This window comes from Pseudomicrostroma glucosiphilum (genome assembly GCF_003144135.1).
Source record: "Pseudomicrostroma glucosiphilum strain MCA 4718 unplaced genomic scaffold BCV69scaffold_14, whole genome shotgun sequence".
In the NCBI taxonomy this organism is placed as follows: Eukaryota; Fungi; Basidiomycota; class Exobasidiomycetes; order Microstromatales; family Microstromataceae; genus Microstroma; species Microstroma glucosiphilum.
Genome location: NW_020289926.1, coordinates 46,082 through 65,182, shown reverse-complemented (window position 1 = coordinate 65,182; position 19,101 = coordinate 46,082). Strand labels below are relative to the sequence as shown.

At 56.6% G+C, this 19,101-nt stretch overlaps 6 protein-coding genes across 6 annotated transcripts; 3 read left to right on the top strand and 3 right to left on the bottom strand.

Annotated features, from left to right (window-relative positions):
• Window positions 1-129: 129 nt before the first annotated feature.
• Window positions 130-1,384, bottom strand: BCV69DRAFT_273137 (hypothetical protein; the record flags this gene model as incomplete). Its single annotated transcript, XM_025491000.1, has 3 exons — window positions 130-309; window positions 402-869; window positions 953-1,384. The coding sequence occupies 3 exons, from the start codon at window positions 1,382-1,384 to the stop codon at window positions 130-132; spliced, it is 1,080 nt and encodes a 359-aa protein (XP_025345874.1).
• An 874-nt stretch (window positions 1,385-2,258) lies between these two features.
• BCV69DRAFT_284695 (putative glucokinase) lies at window positions 2,259-4,524 on the bottom strand. Its single transcript, XM_025493138.1, has 3 exons — window positions 3,971-4,524; window positions 3,411-3,883; window positions 2,259-3,311 (listed from the first exon to the last, which is right to left on the bottom strand). Exons 1-3 carry the CDS (start codon window positions 4,297-4,299, stop codon window positions 2,626-2,628), a joined length of 1,488 nt encoding a protein of 495 aa, XP_025345873.1. The 5' UTR covers window positions 4,300-4,524; the 3' UTR covers window positions 2,259-2,625.
• A 189-nt stretch (window positions 4,525-4,713) lies between these two features.
• On the top strand, window positions 4,714-8,859 carry BCV69DRAFT_295051 (hypothetical protein; the record flags this gene model as incomplete). The annotated part of the gene is made up of 3 exons (XM_025493895.1): window positions 4,714-5,541; window positions 5,618-5,877; window positions 5,914-8,859. The coding sequence occupies exons 1-3, from the start codon at window positions 5,046-5,048 to the stop codon at window positions 8,857-8,859; spliced, it is 3,702 nt and encodes a 1,233-aa protein (XP_025345872.1). The 5' UTR covers window positions 4,714-5,045.
• A 269-nt stretch (window positions 8,860-9,128) lies between these two features.
• BCV69DRAFT_284692 (defender against death DAD protein) lies at window positions 9,129-9,853 on the bottom strand. The gene is made up of 3 exons (XM_025493137.1): window positions 9,724-9,853; window positions 9,467-9,631; window positions 9,129-9,305 (listed from the first exon to the last, which is right to left on the bottom strand). The coding sequence occupies exons 1-3, from the start codon at window positions 9,831-9,833 to the stop codon at window positions 9,140-9,142; spliced, it is 441 nt and encodes a 146-aa protein (XP_025345871.1). The 5' UTR covers window positions 9,834-9,853; the 3' UTR covers window positions 9,129-9,139.
• Window positions 9,854-10,090: 237 nt separating this feature from the next.
• On the top strand, window positions 10,091-12,838 carry BCV69DRAFT_284691 (hypothetical protein). Its single transcript, XM_025493136.1, has one exon. It carries the CDS (start codon window positions 10,251-10,253, stop codon window positions 12,654-12,656), a length of 2,406 nt encoding a protein of 801 aa, XP_025345870.1. The 5' UTR covers window positions 10,091-10,250; the 3' UTR covers window positions 12,657-12,838.
• Window positions 12,839-13,561: 723 nt separating this feature from the next.
• Window positions 13,562-18,819, top strand: BCV69DRAFT_252234 (hypothetical protein; the record flags this gene model as incomplete). Its single annotated transcript, XM_025490466.1, has 2 exons — window positions 13,562-15,126; window positions 15,222-18,819. 2 exons carry the CDS (start codon window positions 13,562-13,564, stop codon window positions 18,817-18,819), a joined length of 5,163 nt encoding a protein of 1,720 aa, XP_025345869.1.
• Window positions 18,820-19,101: the final 282 nt, after the last annotated feature.

Here is a 19,101-nt window from a genome sequence, read left to right as displayed (position 1 = left end):
ATCGATCAGGCAAGGCAAGGAAAGGGCAACACAGAGTGACACAGATTGCATTGCACACTCAGATAGGTAGATAGCTAGGTCACTCAACCACTGCCCTCGTTCATTCGCCTGACAGTCCGGCTTTCTCAGCTACTGCTGCTCGGCAACCATGGCCTGCACCGTCAGCTCCCGCTCGAGCTGATCCCACAGAGCCCCGCTCTTGACCTTTTCCCATTCCACTAGCACGATGCGCCCATACAAGGGCGACTCGTACGAGTCTTCAGCATTTTGCGGCGGGGGAAAACGATACGTGTGGGTGTGCGAGGCGTGCTGTGGACCATCATGGAAGGGAAAGGATGTGATCAGCGAAAAACGCCTAGTTGAGCTTCTCGCATCATCCCCGCAAGGGCGCTCAGACTCACCTTTTCAAGCAGCTCATCTTCTGGCCGGAAGTAGCCCCAGTCTCTCCTCTCTCCCTTGTTCACCGGCAGCTTCGCCTTCTTGGTGATCCCCTTTCTCCTCTTAGCTCCCTTCATACCCCTTGGCTTATCCTCGTCATCCTCTGCAGCCCCACCTGGTCCATTCATGGGCTCGTCTTCGTCATCAGAGTAGGCCTCTTTGCTGAAGACGCGGCCGAAGAAGACGGCATGGCTGGGCTCTCCAGCACCGCTGCTGCTCATCGAGGCGATGATCTCCTCGGTCAGCAGACGGTAGAGGGGTGGAGCCACTTGTGCTGGTAGGTTGATGAAGCGCTCGTGCAGGAACAGCCAGGGCTTGGAGGCGGGAGACGAGGTGGATGACGATGAGAGGACAGAAGAAATGGGAGAAGTGGCCGGTAGTTGAGAAGCCAGATACGTTGTCAAGAGAGAGGAAGCTGCGTTGCTTGGTTGCTGTGGAGGAGGGTGGAAAAGAGGCTAAGATCAGTCAAGGATGCAATCGCCAAGACCCCATCTGCATCTCTGCCTCTGCCAACTCTCACATTCAGTTCGATACCAGTGACAAAGGCAAAAGGCGCTTGGTCTTCATCTCCCTCGACCTTGATCACTGTCCCCATGCCACCCTCCCCAGTCACCTGATTTCCAGCAGCCAGCCTAATCATCTCCTCGCTGACTTTGTACAGCTCAAGATCATTGGCGTGTGTGTGAAAGAGCTGTCTCAGTAGCCGTCTCAGCGCAGCCTCATCTACCTCGGCAGGAGCACGGAAGTCGAAATCGACATTGATGAAGGTGGGGTCCTCGGATGCATCCGAGTCGCCTGAGTCAGAGTCATCTCCTCCTGTTGCATCTGCGCCGGCGGCGGCCAGTGGTACGTCCCCGTCAGCATCAGCCACCGTAGTAGCCTTGCGCTTCGCCGCCGAGTTGTTGCTTGTTGCCTTCGGGGCTTTCTCGAGCGAAGGAAGAGGCATTGTTGTGAGAGGGAGTGGATGGTGGAGGCAGGAAGGTGTTCAGACGGAAGTGCGAAATCTGCAAAGGCTCCACGCCCAAAAAATCTGGCCATTGGTCTGGCATGGCAATTCTTCCCGCGCAGAGGAAAGGGGCGAAAATTGGCAGTGGCCCATGCGCATCTACCTGCACCGAAAGCTACAACTTACGATTGTAGGTACCCGTTGGCCTCGGCGATGGCTGACGCTCATAAGGGGGTTACGAGCACTCACAGAATCCTCGCTGTACTTCGATCAATCATAGCCTCCTGGCTGTACAATGCTGACTTGTTCTGGGTTCTCTTCTCGAAATTTTGAGACCATGCGGTGACTCGTCAAACAGCTCAGACTGATGCAGGCACGTTGGTAAGTCTCAGCTGCAAAGACGCCAATACGATCCATCACAAACGCAAGCTCAGCTGACGACCCTGCATCGTCACGGTCTAACCAAGGTCAGGGCAGCAGGCACGACTACAGGCCCAGCAAAGCGCACGCACTGGCGCTGTATATTGCTTGCCCCTCGCCGGAGCAGACCGGGTGCTCAGTCGAAGCGCAGAGCGCCCTCTCGTCTCTTGCTCGATTTCCTCCCCTCCTTTCGTCATCGCGTCCTCATTCTCCTCCGCCATCATCGGTTCCCTTTATCGTATCCTCTACCTCATTCCTACCCAAGCATTCGCTTCTTCGAGCGTACTACCCTCTACAAATCCCTACCATACAACCTTTCCCAAGCCCTTTGGCAGTTCTGGCACATTGGGTACGTGCCATTCCTTCGTTGTCCTTGGTGCAGACTCAAACAAGACACTCGACTGGCCAATCAACGAGGCGTGTCCCTCTTGCTTATGCTGCTGGCTTTTGAATCCGCACACGCACTTCGCATTGTTGCAGCAGGTGCCATCTCACAACAATAGGAACGATGCCCGTACTTACACTTAAGTTCGGCAACGACACTGAGCCTGGTCAGCCAATCGAGCGCGGTAGAGTCCCGGGTAGCTGAGCTGTCAATCTTCTTCGCAAGAAGTTAACAGCTCTGTATCAGCTCAGTTTCCATACACGTATTGACATTGGTCGAAGTTATCATGGACGAAGAGACAACACGACATGCGGAGATTGATGACGGGTGGACCTTCACTTTGCGCTGGTAATGGAAGAGGACGGTCAAGAAGGACTCGCATGAATCAGTAAAGCTGCCACTGCATCATCGACGATTTTCTGTATCCTTCTTTCACTCACACAATGACGTGACCTTCCCTCTCTTGCTTGACTGCTTGCAGAGCACAGAGTGCCGCTCCTACTCCACTACCATCCTTTGCCAATCCAAAGACTACCTTTTCTCCAATCTTTTCTCCCAGCATCTCCACCAGGGCCGCCTTCATCCGGTCTTGGAACCCAGGCAGGTACTCCACTACAGATCCGTCCACACCGACCTTGATTTTCCCTTCGGATCCCACTTCTTGCGCTTGCTTGGTGTGCTGAATCGTTGCTGCAATGGGCACAGCAGAGAGTCTTGCAGCGCGCAGAGCGACCAGGTCGCAGACTGTCCGTACAGTCTCCACGTCCAAATCCGATACATGTTCCTCCTTGATCCCCATTGTCCCCACGAGTGCCTTTCGTGTTGCCGATTTTGCATCGCTAGCCTCTGTCTTGTCCCCCTGAATGGCAGATATGAGTGCAGTATCGAACCCGTACTGAGTATCCATTGCTGGTGAGCTCCACCCACTGAAGAGGAGGAGCCGATCGATGAGGGAGACCATGATCGCCCGAGCTACCTCGCCAAGGTACATTCCGGAGATCATCTTCTCAAAGGCGTGATGACGGGGACGGATCGAGGTGCGGTCCACGTAGTTGTCCCAGGGAGTGATGGTGAGACCTGTGCCGCTGGGCCGGGATTGAGCATCGTCGTCAAATCCTCCCCCTGTAGAACGAAAACGCAGAGGCCAGAATGAAGCGTCGAGGTCAGTCTACAGTACCTTGGTGAAGATCACCTTGCTCTCTCTGCCGCGCTTCTACTCACATTCTGTGTTGATCAACATCTTCTTTGGCCTATTGGCATCAGCTCCTGATCCCTTTTCACCAAAGTGCAACTTCTTCACTTCCTCTACATTGGCTACATAAGCTCCATTGGTTCCCGTTCCGTAGATGGCTCCAATGAAAGCTCCTCCACTATGGTACGAATGGGCTAGAAGAGCGCCGACGGTATCATTGACTAGGGCATTCACCTTGACCTTGATATGCTTCCTATCCAAAGCCGTCTGCAGCAATTGCACTACATCCTTTCCAGGTGCGTCGGGGCAGTTGAAACCCTTTGTCCATTTGATCAAGGTGCCTTTTGCGATGGCCGTTTGCTCTACGGGAAAGGAAAAGGTGAAGCCCATGTTGAGGACATCTTGGTCTGAGGAAGAGCCGTAGTCTGTGAGGAAGACGTCGACGGACTGGGCAATGTATTCCATCAGATCGCTTACGGGACCTTGCTTTAGTGCATCGGAGCTGGAGAGCGTAAGATATGAGACAGTGAAAGGTGAGCTCCCGAAGTATTTCAATTCCCCAGCTGTCTCGCGCACGTCTTGTACTCACACCTTGTACTTCTCCTGGGTGATATCAAAGGTCCCATCTCCCTTTAGCTTCACCTCACACACTCTCAGATTTGTTCCCCCAAGATCCAAAGCGAGGTAAGTCCCCGTCTCTGTCCCATCGGGCACACCCGTGACAAAGGCAGGGATCATGGCCATATCTGCGCCCTTTTCTGCCAAGCCTTGGTCCATGAGGGTGACGAAGCGTTGCACTAGGAGATTGAGAGAAGTGGTGGGGAGAGCGAGAGAGGTACGAATAGAGGTGAGGGCCGAATCGAGTGCATTTGGGCCGCTGCCTGTAGAGGCCGAGGAGGAAGAAGGTGTGGGAGCCATGCTGGGGACTTGGGGTTGCTGCGAGAAGGCAAGATACGCAAACGGACCTCGGGAAGCAGATGCGGCAGACCTTGCGGGGACGGGATGAGTGATGTCTGGCTCTGCCGTACGCCTTGTAGGGATGAGGAGTTGTGTACGTGTCCAGATGAAGTCGATGGAGTGCTAGGAAGGTCCTTGGAGGTGCAATGAAACACTCGATGAATGGGGTCGGGTGAGCTTCTGATGGGTGCGGTGCGGCTTCTGAGTGCCTGGCTGCTGCTGCTGCTGCCCTCGATCGATGCACCCAGGCCATCTTCCGCGGGTGCGTGCACAGTGACGCCGAGGCATTCCAGCGGGAAGTAAACCACGTGGCCCAGGTGGCAGCCAGGCCGAGTGCATGGGTGGGTGGGGAGCTCCACTCTCTCTACCCGCAGGCCAACACCTCGATCGATCAAGATGAGGAATACTAGGTAAAAGCCAAGAAGGGGGGCAATCAACACAAAGTAGACTGCTACACTGATGATCATATGGTCCTGACAATGGTCTACCAACGGGCGCTACCTTCTGAGGCGGCTGGTGTGCGGCGGGAAGCGCTTCATCTATTCTGCCGGGCGACGCCGCTGCCGCGAGTCAGAAGGGATGTGCGATTGCTCTCAGGACGTCGTCGCTCCGGCGTCCGTCTGTGCGAGGCTACTGTTCTTCTCCGCCCTCCCCTCCCACTCACCACCTGCCCCCTTGCGCTCTCTCCCTGAGATGTGAAGCCCACGATGACCACCACCCTCCCACTCACACCCACCAAGCTCGCCGCAATCCCCGAGGCCCCACACAATCTACAGGTTCTCAGCTTCATCGCTGACCAGGGGAACTTCGTTCGCGAAGTCCGACCGCCCTCTCTGAGTCCTATGAGAAATACTCAAGATCGACTCTTCGACAATGATCAGGGAGAAGCATCCGTACAAGGACGACCAGGTTCAAGGTCGGGATCATTTCCTCTACCCGCTACCCCGCCCAGCCCGTCCGTCTCGAGGATGGACCAGCAGCTTAGCAGCAGTCCGATCTTGAAGGAGCGAGCCGTCAATCTCCCATCACACGAGAAGCCCAGACTCTCCGCTTCAGCTCTGAGTGAGAGATCAGACCTAGACATAGCCAAGGTCAAAAAGAGGGCGCGAGGTGCTCTGCAGGACAAGAAGGCGGGACTACGAAGAGCGAGCACCAGCAAGGCCATACCGGAGCCCATGCTGGAGCTAGAGGAGACAGCCAAGCGTGAGTCTACCAGCACGGATGGGGCCTCGTACGATCATCTCTGACCCACGCCGTCATCAACCCTACATCCTTGCAGGTCTCGAACAGCGTAAGAATCGACGTCGCGAGAAAGCCCTCGTTGTGCAAGATCGCTCTCGTCCAGTATCAGCGCGCTTGCGGAGCAGAGCTCGAGCCCAGGACAAGAAGAGCAAAGAGAGTAACAAGGAGAACATTGTCGAGAACGGTAGGACGACTGTCAGGGGAGTCACTAAAGAAAACAAGAAGCTCAGAGAGGCTGTACTGGCAATGGAGGCGTATAAGCCTGTGAGCAGGCTGGGATCGGGAAGGATGACAACAGTGAGTCAGAGATTGAGACAAGCTGGACCCTCACAGCTACCTCCGCTCACGGTTCCTGCGTACCTCCAGACGGACGGCCGCGTCAAGCGGGGTCTCTTCTCCAAAGGAGCTGCCTCTGCTCCGGTCAAGGTCAGCGGCAAGGCCAGTGGAAGAGCCAAAAGTGGCAAGACGCACACGAAAGCAGGGCAGCGGGCTTTCTGCGAAACTCGATTTCTGCAGACTGAGCAAAGTCCAGACTTTGATACGGACGAGGATAGCGCAGACCCAGAGAGTCATGAAACGAGAGGTGACTCACGAAAGCAGAACCGAGAAAGCCGCATCGAGCCCAAATCTGCAACCAGCGCTGGAAAGCGCCGACCTCGCAAGAGACTGTCATCTCAGGTCGACGACGAGTCTGGAGACGATGGAAGCAATTTCCTCACACAGGACTCTGCGGATGAGGATGAGGTCACCGATGATAGGCTTCAGTACCGCTCGAACGATCATAAGAAGGCCCGTGACAGCACAGACCTCACAAAGGCAAGACCTCACTACGGACGCAGACGCAAAAGAACATTGCTCGCCGCTGGCCGACATCGCAACCTCTTGACAAGTCCCGATGGCCCAGCCGAGGACGATGGCTCTTCTGAAGGGATGATCGGAGCTGATGCTGACCGCGCAGGTAGCCAATTTGGCTCAGAGCAATCAGGTCTTTCGGAGTATTCGAAAGTGCGAAGAAAGAAGGCAAAAGCTCAGCAGAAGCACAGTGAGAAGAGCAAAGCTCGTGAGGCCCGTCCCACTGAGGCGGAGGCAGCCCAGCCAAGAGGGAGCAAGAGTCGAAAGGGGAGACAGAGTGACAGCTCTGCTAATTGCAAGTCACCTGGCCATAGAGATCGAGCAGCCACTCCGAAGCAAGCCGACAAAGTCGCAAGGGAGGCCGCAGTGACCCAAGTGCTTCGAGAGCTACCGCCGAACAAGAGGGGCCAGACGGCTGTTGTCAATGGCTCGGACGACAGCATCTACTTCGATGTGCGTGTCAAGCCTGCAAAGACTGGAAGCTCACACAAACGTAAGCTGATTGGCAATGCAGTAGACGAGGAAGCCTTGCGAGCCAGTCTCGAGGGCGACTCTTCGCCGCAAGGGCACCAGGCGCGATACAGGAGAGGCGAGGTGCAGCAGGAGCGCACGGAAGAGCGACACGAGCGCATTGGCACAGAGAACGCTGCAAGCTATAGCGCACAAGAGCAAGCGCCTTCAGAGGTGTCGCGCTGGCGGGGCTCGGCTTGGACGTCCCCGAAGGAAGACCGAGGACTGGCATTGAATGGCTTGGCCCTGCACAGAGACGACGGAGACCCAGAAGCACCCGCTGCTGACGGCATGAGCGCAGATGCGCCGCTATTCGACAACCATCAGCAAAACCAAGCTGGCACCAGCCTGCATACACCTATTGCACCAGACCCACTGCCGAGCCGCCTCGATCTAGCTGATCTGGCCAATGGCTGGCGACTGCAGCACACCAGGCCTCAACACCACCTCACGAGCACAGTCGACGTGTCGCATCGTGCTCATACTTTTGCGGGCTGTAGCGTTGAGGAGATGGCTCTGCAGAGATTCTCATCAGATCCTATGACCTCATTGAAGGGAGTTGCGTCTACCACTACCCATACGCCACGAGTCTTGACCTCGAGCCCTCAACGCAATTCCGCTGAACTGAACTCAATGGGTCTCGGTGCTCTACAATTGGCGGACGTGCCTCTTGCACACGGACAGTCAGAAGACCACCAGCTGGGCACCAATCTTGAGGGGCATGACTCATCGAGCCCTTCTGAGTCGCGCTCTTACCCAGCTAGCGGACCTTGCACCATAGATGAGAATGAAGAAGAGGCACAAAGTGGTGAAGAAGTAGGCAGTCCTCGACCTTTTACCGCGGCTGCTGCTTCTACGATCTTCGCTGGTCGCGCGGCATGGCAAGACATCAAAGAAGCAGTCGACGAGCGAAATCGCTCCTTCTCCTCTGACCCCCCACGCGAAGAGCATGACAACGCCCAGTGGCAGGCAAGTAGCGATGACGTGCTGTTGTACAGTGCTCCCAGAGCTGCGACGCCGTATCGCCGGATGTCACGGCGTCTTCTGAGTCATCTGGACAGTCAAGAGCTCGTGGATGACATGAAGGTGGACGATACGTTCTGTTCGATGCGTCCCCCGTCCCAACTCTACCTGGAGAGACGAGACATCGGAGAGCCAGAGCTTCTGGCGGAGCAAGCCTACAGCGAGGAAGACGTCTTCCATTCCGCCGAGGACGAAGGTCACGGTGATGGGATAGTGTCCGGTCCAATCTCCCTGTGCAGCAGGCAGGGGAGCGAATTGGTCGAGTGGCTCACGCCACACAGCTCGCAGCACAGCCAGCCTTTTGCCGTGATGCTGCAACGGACTCTCGAAAGTACCGCTCCTCAGCTGTTTGAGCCTCCACAGCGCCTGCCCTCGGCCACGACGGCGACACGATTCACAAGCCGAGGGCCATTTGGCAGACTGCAGCTAGAGGGCAGGACGAACTCCGGGTCTACATCTCATTCTGTCTATAGCAACAGCTCTTTTGACGACCTGGACTTTTTGTCGATCCGACCGGGACCGGGGAGAGTAGCAGGCGCTAGCGGTACACAAGCGCCGTTGGTGGTTGGAAGGCTGCCGGACAAGAGGTCAGCAGCACTGACACAGGGCGCACTTTCGAATCAGACGAGGGATGACTCTTCCGCCACTTCACAGACCGGCACGGGCACGGGCATGATGACACGGTCTGCTCTCCCTCTGCGTGCTGCACAGCAGCAGCAGCATGTCGGAGCGAATTTCTGGTCACGACAGCAGGCGCTAGAGACCCAGAGAGACCTCGCCATCCTCTTTGGCCGAGCAAGTGAAAGTATCGAGCAGGAGACCCACGGGCCAGGGGCAGGGGCAGGGGCGGCTTCCAGTAGTCTTGATCCGCTTGATATGGACTGGGCTGGGTGAGATCAGCTGGGCGATTGTGGATGTAATCGGTAGTAGGCGACCTGATCTGAGCGGGGCGCTGTTGTCCGTCCATCTGTAGTAGCTATGAACAAATTTTGATTGGCTAGAATGCCGCAAGTGTGTGTATGTGTGTGCGAAGAAGAACTTCATCGACTAGATCTACATCGGTAGTAGTTGTAGCGCCCTACTATCGGCCGTGGAGTACCCCTCACCTCCTCTTTTCCCCTCACCCTCCTCCCTCTCCCTCCCCCCTCCCCCGTCCCCCCGTCCTCTCTACTCTCTACTGCAAATAATTCACCACGAAAAAGTGCAGTATAACACTCGCAAAGAGGAAATCTACAAATGCCCTCTCTGGTGAAATCTTGGGGAAATCACCTTGGTTTGTAGGAGTAGTTTGGATACGGAGAGAAGCGAGGAGGACAAATTGACCAGCGGTGGAGATGAAACTAGATGAGGGGTGGGGTGTGAGGAATGGGGGGAGAGGAGGTGGGGAGAAGGAGGGGGGTCAGAAGATGGACTCTTCCCTACGGTACAGCGACGGCAAGCCTTCTTGAGAGATATTTTCCCTTTCTGCTCGATTTTGCACCATTCCTCTCCTCCTACTCACGCAGCAATCCAGCTATTGAAAGGGAAAGTGGTCACGAGCAAGCCATGAGCAAAGATGATCACTCCTGCCACGATGTAGAATACGAGGAAGGCATCGATGAGCTTGTGTCTAGGAGGAGTGGATTCAGAGTAGGCCTTGTAGAGTGCGGGAATGGGGTTGTTGTTGCTGTAGTGTTGGGAAAAGGACCGAGGAAAAAGGAAGGGTCAGTAGCGGTGCAGGGGAGGGCAAGGCGGTGATGTGTGCTCGCTCTCGCTCACGAGGATGCTGCAGAAGAGACCTTGCCGGAGATGGCTGGGCTGGAGGAGGAGGATGACGACGATGCTTGGCCAGATTGTGTCCTTGCTGCTGGGGGTTTACGGGCGGACATGGCGTGTGGAGTTGGTCGTGGTATGAGAGTAGTGGTGACTGGTAGGATGACTTTGGGCGTGAGTGGAATGACTGACTGAGTCGCTCTCGGACCACCGCACACTCGCACACGCACGCACGCACGCGAGGGCTGGCAGCCACGGCCAGGGCCAGACAGTGTCCTTGTGCGCGCGAGTCGCTGCCCGCCCGCCTGCCTGCCTGCCCAGCCACTGTCGCTCGCCGCCCGGCCATTTTCGCCAATCGTCGTCGAAGAATTTGGAGGAGCAGACGGTACGCACATCCTTCCTACCCACCAGAGAGGATCAGTCACACAAGGGAAGGCTCATCACACATACATACGCATACATCCAGCCACTACCATCTCCTCGTCTCATCGCACTCTCTCCCCCCTTCCGCATCCCATCCCACCTCTCCGGGCATGAATCCCAACGCCCGCAACTTCGCCTTCAACCCATCTGCCCAGGGCTTTGCCCCTCCCCAGCAAGGGCAGCAGGGTCAGCAAGGTCAATATCAGCAGGATCCCAATGCCTACTACAACCAGGGCTACGGCGCCCAAGGTGGTCAGGCTCCCTACTACCAGCAGCAACCCCAGCAACAGGGAGGTGGCTACTATGGATCTGCCTATGGCCAACCTCCACAGGCTGGCGCAGGAGCTGGAGTCGGTGGAGGATACTATGCTGGATTTGGATCGCAGCAGCAGCAGCAGCAGCCTGCCCAGCAAGGCGGAGCTGGTGTCGGCGTAGGCGGAGGATATGGGGGATACCCTCAGCAACAGCAGCAGCAGCAACAAAGGGGTATTCCAAGGCCACAACAAAGCGCTGCTGCCCCCGCCCCGAAGCCCGCTGGCAGTGGGCTGCCCCCTAGACCCTCGGCCACCAATGCCGACGGCGAAGCTCGAAAGCCCGTCTCCCTCTCGCTCGGAGGAAGCACATCATCTGCATCCTCATCCGCTCCCCGCAAGCCAGTCAGCATCAGCATTGGCGGCGGTGGTGGTGGCGCTGCCGCCGCTGCTGCTGCCCCACCAGCCGACAAGAAGCCCGTCAGCATCTCCATTGGTGGTTCATCAGCCAAAGCTGCAGCTCCGGCAGCAGCAGCAGCAGCCAAGCCTAGCGCCGAGAATGAGGTCAAGCCTACCCCTCCTGCTGACACTGACAATGCAGAACCTGCTCCTGCTGCTGCCGTTGCTAGCATCAAGGCCGAAGAAGCTGCTCCTGCAGACGCCGTTGCTCCATCTGCTGGCGATGCTCCTGCTACTGCTCGGCCTGCCTCCCCTACTCCCAATGCCACCGGCAGCACTTCCTCTACCACCCCAACAAAGACGGGAGGAAAGAGCGCAAAACAGTCTGCCAAGGTAGAGGCAAAGGTCGAAAAGTCGCAGACGGACGCTGAGAAGATTCTCGCCGAGGCCAAGCAGGTGACGGATGAAGAAACACTCAAGGACTTGTTCGGTGACAAGGCCGAGGACATGAAGTCCCACCTCAACGTCGTCTTCATCGGACACGTCGATGCTGGAAAGTCGACCATGGGTGGTAACCTCCTGTACCTCACTGGTATGGTTGACAAGCGTACTCTGGAGAAGTACGAAAAGGAAGCAAAGGATGCCGGAAGAGAGAGCTGGTACCTCTCGTGGGCGTTGGACTCGACTCCTCAGGAGAGGGAGAAGGGAAAGACGGTCGAGGTGGGACGAGCATACTTTGAGACTGGCAAGAGGCGGTACACCATCCTTGATGCTCCAGGTCATAAGACCTTTGTGCCCTCTATGATTTCCGGCGCCGCTCAGGCCGATGTGGCCATCCTGGTCATCTCGGCTCGACGAGGAGAGTTTGAGACTGGATTCGAAAAGGGTGGACAGACAAGAGAGCACGTGATGCTGGTCAAGACGGCCGGTGTGCAGCGTCTGATTGTCGTCATCAACAAGATGGACGAGGGCACGGTGAACTGGGAGGAGTCGAGGTACAATGAGATCACCGGCAAGCTCACGCCCTTCTTGAGGGGATCTGGTTTCAACCCCAAGACGGACGTGGTCTTCATTCCCGTCTCTGCCTATGCTGGTCAGAACCTCAAGGAGCGCGTGCCCAAGGAGGTCTGCAGCTGGTACGAAGGTCCTGCTCTCCTCGAGTATCTGGACGACCTCTCTCTGGGCGACCGCAAGATCAATGATCCGCTCAAGATGCCCATCAGCGAAAAGTACGCCGACATGGGTACGGTCGTTGTGGGCAAAGTGGAGAGTGGAAAGCTGAAGCGTGGTGACTCTCTGCTGCTGATGCCCAACCGTACGAGTGTTGAAGTGGTGGGCATTTTCAATGAGCAAGAAGAGGAGGTGCCAGCGGCCATTTCGGGAGACAATGTCAGGATCAAGATCAAGGGCATCGACTCGGAAGACGTCAATGTAGGCTACGTTCTCACCGACCCGGCGAAGCCGGTGAATGTAGTGACGCAATTCGAGGCCCAGCTTGCCATTCTGGAGCACAGGAACATCATCGCTGCTGGCTACTCGGCAGTGATGCACGTGCACACTCTTTCAGAGGAGATTACCATTCCTGCTCTATTGCACTACTATGACAAGAAGACGGGCAAGAAGAGTAGGAAGCCCCCGCAATTTGCTCGAAAGGGCATGAAGATTGTAGCCCTCATCGAGACTACGGCGCCAGTGTGCATCGAGCGCTTTGCAGATTACCCACAATTGGGACGATTTACGGTGCGAGATGAAGGCAGGACCATTGGAATTGGTAAAGTGACAAAGTTGCTCAAGAAGAGTGCAGTCACTGGAGAGACGGTGGGGTTGGGAGAGGTGGAGGATGGAGTGGGTGCGATGAAGGTCTAAGTGGGGAGTGGCTGTTGAAGCTGTGGAATAGATTGCGACCCGGCCAACCTCCACCGTTATGCTGGGTCAGTCGCCCTGTCAGTCAGTCAGTCAGTCAGTCAGGTGGGCGTTATGTGTGCTTCCTGCCTGTCTGCCTGCCTTGCCTATCTGCGATACAATACAATGCCATGCCACTTCAATCATGAATCTTTGTGTCTTGTACCTACTGTCACCATCGCCGCTTGACCGCCATGACCACCCTGTTAACTGATGGCAGCAAGTCGATTGACCTTCTATGCCTGCCTGTCATTCACTCCCTGTTCCCCGGCGCGCTCCTTCTCTGCTTGCATTCCGCGCCTGGCGCCCTGCGCGTGGGCGTGGGCGTGGGCGTGGGCGTGTGTGTGTGTGTTGCGTGTGTGTGTTGAAGCTCCGCGCGTGTTGTGCGGCGGCCCCTATTTCACCCAAACAACACTTTGGCGGCTGCTGCTGCCCTGCCCTGCGCCCCTTTCCGCTTCCTGACTTGTAGGCAGGGAAGCAAGAGAGGAGCACAAAGTCCATCCATCCAAGAGATATCCGCCAGTCTCCTTCTTTCTCGGCGTACAACATCCTCATCCTCGACGAGCCCTCTTGGTACTCTGCTGCTGCTGCTGCAAGACTGGCACGCACGAGGTAACCTGCAAGTAGAGGTTGCATTCAAGCACAAGCTAGGAGGTCCCTTGATACTCGCCCGACCTGCAAGACTCAAAGAATAGGGCTTTGATCGAGGCCAACCAATTGCCGCACACTAGCTCGTCTTCCACCCAACCATCCCTCTCACCACCACCACCACCAATATGGACGGCTACTCACCCACTCGCTCGGCGGCAGCCTCTTCGTCAAGCAGGGACCAGCCGATCCGCACCTCCTCCTCTTCCTCCGCCGCGGCCATGTCCCCTTCACGCTCATCGCCCTTCGCATACCAGCAGAAGCTCCTCGAACGGTCCGGGTCTAAGCCCGCTGCACTCGCCGGGAGTGGCGCAAATGGACATGGCGGCAGCGGGAGCGGTGGCAGTAGCAGTACAATGGGAGGCGGTATGACATCCTCGACCAGTCTGCGCAAATACCCAATGCCCGGAGGTCATCGTCACACCAGTTCCTTTGACCCAAGCAAGTTCGCAGCCGGCGCTACAGGTGGTCTGGGCAATGGTAGTGCAAGCAGGCATGCCCTCTCTGACGGGCCGGCTTCTGCCTCTACTCCCAGGTCGGGACTGAGCGGCTCACCTCCCAAGAGCAGCTATCGTACCGGGATGAGCGGTGTTGCCCCTTCGACTCCTCCGAGTGCGCTAGGCAATGCCGCCTCCTCTAGGGTCAACCGACATTACTCGATGCCTCCAGCTCCCAGGGAGGCAGACGCCTACTCTTCATCCTCTTCACAACCACCCTCCCCTGTCAAGCTCGGCAGCGTATTTCCCGGCGCACCTCGCCCCCTTTCCCCTACGAAGATGTATTACGATCGGCCCCCTTCCCCGCACAAGAGTCCTGGCAAGGATGATGCCTCGTGGATCAAGAATGGAGTAGGAGGAATCAGCAGTGCACCTGCAGACGGAGGATCGTTCTGGTCCCACTCTGCGACCAATTCCCCTGCTCAGGCTCCCGCTGCAGTGCACCTAGGTGGGGTAGGTGATCTGAAACGGTCCAGCGTGGGAGCTCTGAAGATGATGAGGAACTTCACAGCCAAGTCGGACCCCGCTTCGCCCTCCTCCCATAGCGCTGCTGGTGGAGATGCGGGGACGATGCGTATGACAGTGGGCCGCGCTAGGGCCGAAAGCAGTCATAAGCCTGCCGGGCCCCCTAGCCTAGGGCTGGACTCGGTGGCCGAGGATCAACGTCCTGAACGTCCGGGTCGAATAGAATCAGAGGATCAGGAGGGAGGAGAGATCTACATTCCAGGAATCACCACCGGCGCAGAAGACGTCTCTGGTCTGCATGGCCGTATTCGTCTTGCAAGACAGGACACTGCTGGACCTGGTACGATTGCAATGGGCAAGTCGAGCAGTAGTGCTGGTGGTCCGGTTGTGGCAACGAGCAGCATGACATCCTCCCTGCCCTTTTCTGCCAATTCAAAGTGGATGGATACGCAACGTCACCTCTTGCAAGCCTACGAGTACCTCTGCCACTGTGGGGAAGCAAAGCAATGGATGGAAGCCTGCCTCGTCGACGCTCACGACGAAGCCGCCTTGACTGAAGGGGGAGGTGTAGGTGATGTGGTGGACATGGAGAACCAGATGCGCAACGGAGTCACCCTTGCCAAGATTGCCCGCCACTTTGAGCCCGACTTGGTACCGAGGATCTTCACTCATCCAAAGCTACAGTATAGACATACGGACAACGTCAATTACTTTTTCAAATTCGTCCACTGGGTTGGCCTGCCGGTCTTTTTCCATTTCGAGCTGACGGACTTGTATGAGAAGAAGAACTTCCCAAAGGTCATCTACTGTATTCATGCTCTGAGGTGAGTGTGCAAGGGCGGCAAAGAGAGCGTCCTCGGCGGAAGGAGCATTACTGATCGATTCTTCCTCCCACGTCTCTCTCCTTCTCTCTGCGCAGTCACATCCTCGCCCGCCAAGGCAGGTCGGTCAAGGTCAACAACCTCATCGGCAAGCTAGAGTTCACAGATGACCAGCTACAGCAGACGCAGCGAGGCCTCGATGCTGCCGGTGTGGCTATGCCCAGCTTTGGAGGCCTGGGCAAGGCCCTCGCCAAGGAGATGAACATCGAGCCAGAGCCGGAGCCAGAGCCAGAAGAGACAGAACAAGAGCGCATCGATCGTGAGTTGCAAGAAAATGTCGGCTCGGTCATTTCTCTGCAAGCCGCTTGCAGAGGAGCCCTGGCCCGAGACGAGTTCCAGATTCGACGAGGAGATGCCCGACGAGCAGAAGCAGAACGACAACGAGCGATTGAAGAAGAGCAACGACGACGACGACTTCTCGAGGAAGAAGAGGCCGCGAGACTTGCTGCCGCTGCCGAGCGACAACGACGCCTCGAGGCCTTTGCTCCCCGTCTTCAATCGGCCGTCCGAGGTGCCCTTGTTCGCAAACGCTTCTACAGCCGATTTGCCTCACTTGAAGCGCACGACTCGAAGATTGTCGAATTGCAAGCTCGAGCGAGGGGAGCAATTGGCCGACGTGCTCACCAGCAACTCCTCTCCCATCTTGCAGAAGCTACCCCTGACATCATCAAGGCACAGACTGCTGCTAGAGCTCTCTTGGCCAAGAGGGCTCTGTTGACCAAGATTCGAAGCATGAGATCTGTAGATGGCGAGATTGTGCTGGTGCAAGCTCAAATCCGGGGAGTGCTCGCGAGGAGAAAGCAAGAAGCCCTGGGTTCGGCATTTCAGAGGGCAGAAGTCACTCGGTCGGTAGGTGGGGTGCAGAGTCTCGCCCGTGCCGTCTTGGCTCGACGCAAGCACCAGGAACAGCAGAAGCAGCTCAGCTACGTCTCGCAAGACGTCACGGCTCTGCAGGCGCAGATCCGGGGGATGATGGTCAGACAGGAGTACGACTGGTGGAGATACCATATCCACGAAAATGAGCCAGTAGCGGTGTATCTGCAGTCCCTCGTGCGGGGTATGCTGGCCCGCAGGGCTTTCCGCAACAAGATGCGACATTATCACGAGCACATGGACAAGGTCGTCAAGATTCAGTCTCTCTTCCGCGGAAGACAACAGGGCGAGCAGTATCGTTCCCTTACCATGGGCAAGAATGTTCCCGTCTCTACCATCAAGAATTTCGGTCATCTGCTCAACGACTCTGATCATGACTTTGAAGATGAGATCGAGGTAGAGAGGCTGAGGAAGCTTGTCGTGAGGAGCATCAGGGAGAACCAAACGCTCGAAAATGATGTGACGGAGCTGGATGGAAAGATTGCTCTGCTGGTCAAGAATAAGATTGGTATCGAGGAGTTGATCAAGGCCAAGAACGAAAGGGGACTTCTCAGGCCGAGGGAGGCCAACGCTGCCACCTCGTCCGTCTTGGCTGCCGCTGGAGATCCATTTGCCGATGAGACGCTGGACAAGGCGGCGCGGGCGAAGCTGGAACTCTACCAGGAACTCTTCTACTCTCTTCAAACTCGACCTGAGTACCTCGCAAGACTCTTTGCCAGAGTGGGCAAGCTGGACATGGCCGACCGCCAACGCAAGCAAGTGGAGAAGATTGTCCTGACCCTCTTTGGATATGCACAAAAGGCTCGAGAGGAGTTTCTCCTGCTGAAGCTCTTCCAACGATGTGTGCCCGAAGAGCTCGTTCTTGCCGGTTCCGTGCAGGACTTTATGCGTGGCAACCCGCAATTCTTCAAGCTCGTAGTGCAATACAACCGAGGTGCAAAGGAAAGGCAGTATCTCCGCGATGTCCTCTCTCCGCTCGTCAGAAGCATCATCGAAGATGAGGGCTTGGATCTCGAGACGGACCCGTGCGCCATCTATCAAGCCACCATCAACCAGGAAGAGATGGAGACGGGCAGGGCCTCGGCTCGTCCTCTCGAAGTAGACTTCCAGGAAGCTCTAGCCGACCCAATGGCTCGTACCATCTTCATTCGTCACCTGCAAGCTCTGCGAGCCTCCACTGAAGCCTTCCTCTCGAGCATCACGGCCTCGACTCGTCGCATGCCCTTTGGGATTCGCTACATCGGCCGAGAGGTCTTCCGCGCCCTGCAAGCTCGCTTCCCGCACGAGTCAGAGGACAGCCTGATCAAAATCGTCGGACACCTCGTCTACTACCGCTACCTCAACCCGGCCGTGGTGGCGCCAGAGTCGTTTGATGTCATCGAAAATGTCATTGGGCCTACACAACGCAAGAATCTCGCAGAGGTGTCCAAGATGCTCACGCAGATCTCCAATGGACGTCTCTTCTCTGACGATAACCCTTACCTGCAACCACTCAATGAGTATGTCACTCAGGCTTCGGCGAGGTTCATCCAGTGGCTGTATGCCGTCATCGATGTGCCCGATGCCGAGGAGTACTTCCACGCGGATGAATTCCTGGACCATGCTGCTGTACAGGCACAGCGTCCCGTCATCTACATTTCGCCCAATGAGATCTACTCGATGCACCTACTGGTCTCACAGCAGCTCAGCGCCATCGCCCCTGATATGGAGGATCCACTGAGGGTGATCCTCGAGGAGCTGGGCGCACCGCCTGTTTCCAGCACACAGGAGCTGAGTGATGCCCGTCTGGGTGAGATCACCTTTGAGCTGGTGAGCAGGCGGACTTCTCTCAGGGATCCAGAGGCGGACACAAAGGCTCTTTTCGTAGAGACGAAGCGACTGGTCCTCTCCCTGCTTAAAGTGCAGTCGGGCAAGACGCTCGTGGATGTCTTCCTCACCCCGATCACCGAACAGGACGAGGCTACATGGCAGGAGATTGTGGCGCTCGAAAGCCAGCAGCTGGCGGAAAGCCAGCAGCTGGCGGCCAGCCAGCAACACCACCAGCAGCAGCAGCGTCGCCATGCTCCACGTCTCGAGGACGTCCGTCAGATGTCACTCACAGAGCTCAAGGCCCGGACGATGGAGAATATCTTGCAGCTCGAGAAAGCCGGCAAGGTTACGCGCGCGAGCGGGTACACGGAGATGCTCAACAGTATCGCGTCGGACATTCGGCAGAAGCATCGCAAGCGTGTGCAGCGCGCCAATGAGAAGAGTTCCATGCTCAGCACCCTAGACAACCTGGCGCAGAAGAAGCGGTACCTCGAGGAGCAAATTGCCTCGTACCACTCCTATGTGGATGCTTCGATGCAGACGATGCAGAAAAAGGGTACAAAGAAGCGCTTCGTCGTGCCCTTCTCCCAGCAATACTTCCACCTCCGAGAGCTCAAGCAGCAAGGCAAAGTCCCGCAATTTGGCTCTTACAAGTACCCCGCTGCACGTCTCCACGAGAAGGGTGTGCTCCTCAGCATCGACGACTTTGGCGAGCGGGCAGGTCAGTTTGACCAACTCACACTCACCATCTCCTCTGATCAAGCAGGAGTCTTCACAATTGACGCGCTTCTCCTCGGTGTGAAAGCGGGGAGTACAGATTTGAGAATCGAAGAGTTGTTGGAGTTGCAGGCTAGTGGGACGGGAAATGTGCAGGAGATTGCAATTGGTGGAGCAAAGGCCAAGTTGAACCTCAATTTGCTCATTCATTTGATCAATAGGAAGTTCTACGCTTAGGCGGCACGGCGCTCCGGGCTGGACGGATGCACGGATGGACGGATTGGACCCATGGACAGTTTCTTCAAGTACCCATACTTCACTTCCGCTTTCGCTTTCGCTTTCGCTTTCATGACACATTTCCCCTTTCCTCTTGCTTTTCCTCTTCTCTATCTCGAAAGGCACAATGACGATCCCCCCCTCATCCCTCCTGTCGATGTCTCTTCTCCTCTAACCTCTCTGTGCTGAGCTGTGTCCACGATTAGAACAAGATCACGTGTATCAACCCCTTTACATCATTCA

What these genes read in the sequence shown, in the direction of transcription:
- BCV69DRAFT_284695 (XM_025493138.1), bottom strand. Translation starts at nt 4,299, where the DNA reads ATGGCTCCCACACCTTCTTCCTCCTCGGCCTCTACAGGCAGCGGCCCA. An exon ending in ACCCAGGAGAAGTACAAGGT is followed by an intron (nt 3,884 to 3,970) that starts GTGAGTACAAGA and finishes TACGCTCTCCAG; the next exon opens with CTCCGATGCACTAAAGCAAG. An exon ending in GATGTTGATCAACACAGAAT is followed by an intron (nt 3,312 to 3,410) that starts GTGAGTAGAAGC and finishes TTCGTTCTACAG; the next exon opens with GGGGAGGATTTGACGACGAT.
- BCV69DRAFT_284692 (XM_025493137.1), bottom strand. Translation starts at nt 9,833, where the DNA reads ATGTCCGCCCGTAAACCCCCAGCAGCAAGGACACAATCTGGCCAAGCA. An exon ending in GTCTCTTCTGCAGCATCCTC is followed by an intron (nt 9,632 to 9,723) that starts GTGAGCGAGAGC and finishes CCAACACTACAG; the next exon opens with CAACAACAACCCCATTCCCG. An exon ending in TTCAATAGCTGGATTGCTGC is followed by an intron (nt 9,306 to 9,466) that starts GTGAGTAGGAGG and finishes CCCCTCATCTAG; the next exon opens with TTTCATCTCCACCGCTGGTC.
- BCV69DRAFT_284691 (XM_025493136.1), top strand. Translation starts at nt 10,251, where the DNA reads ATGAATCCCAACGCCCGCAACTTCGCCTTCAACCCATCTGCCCAGGGC.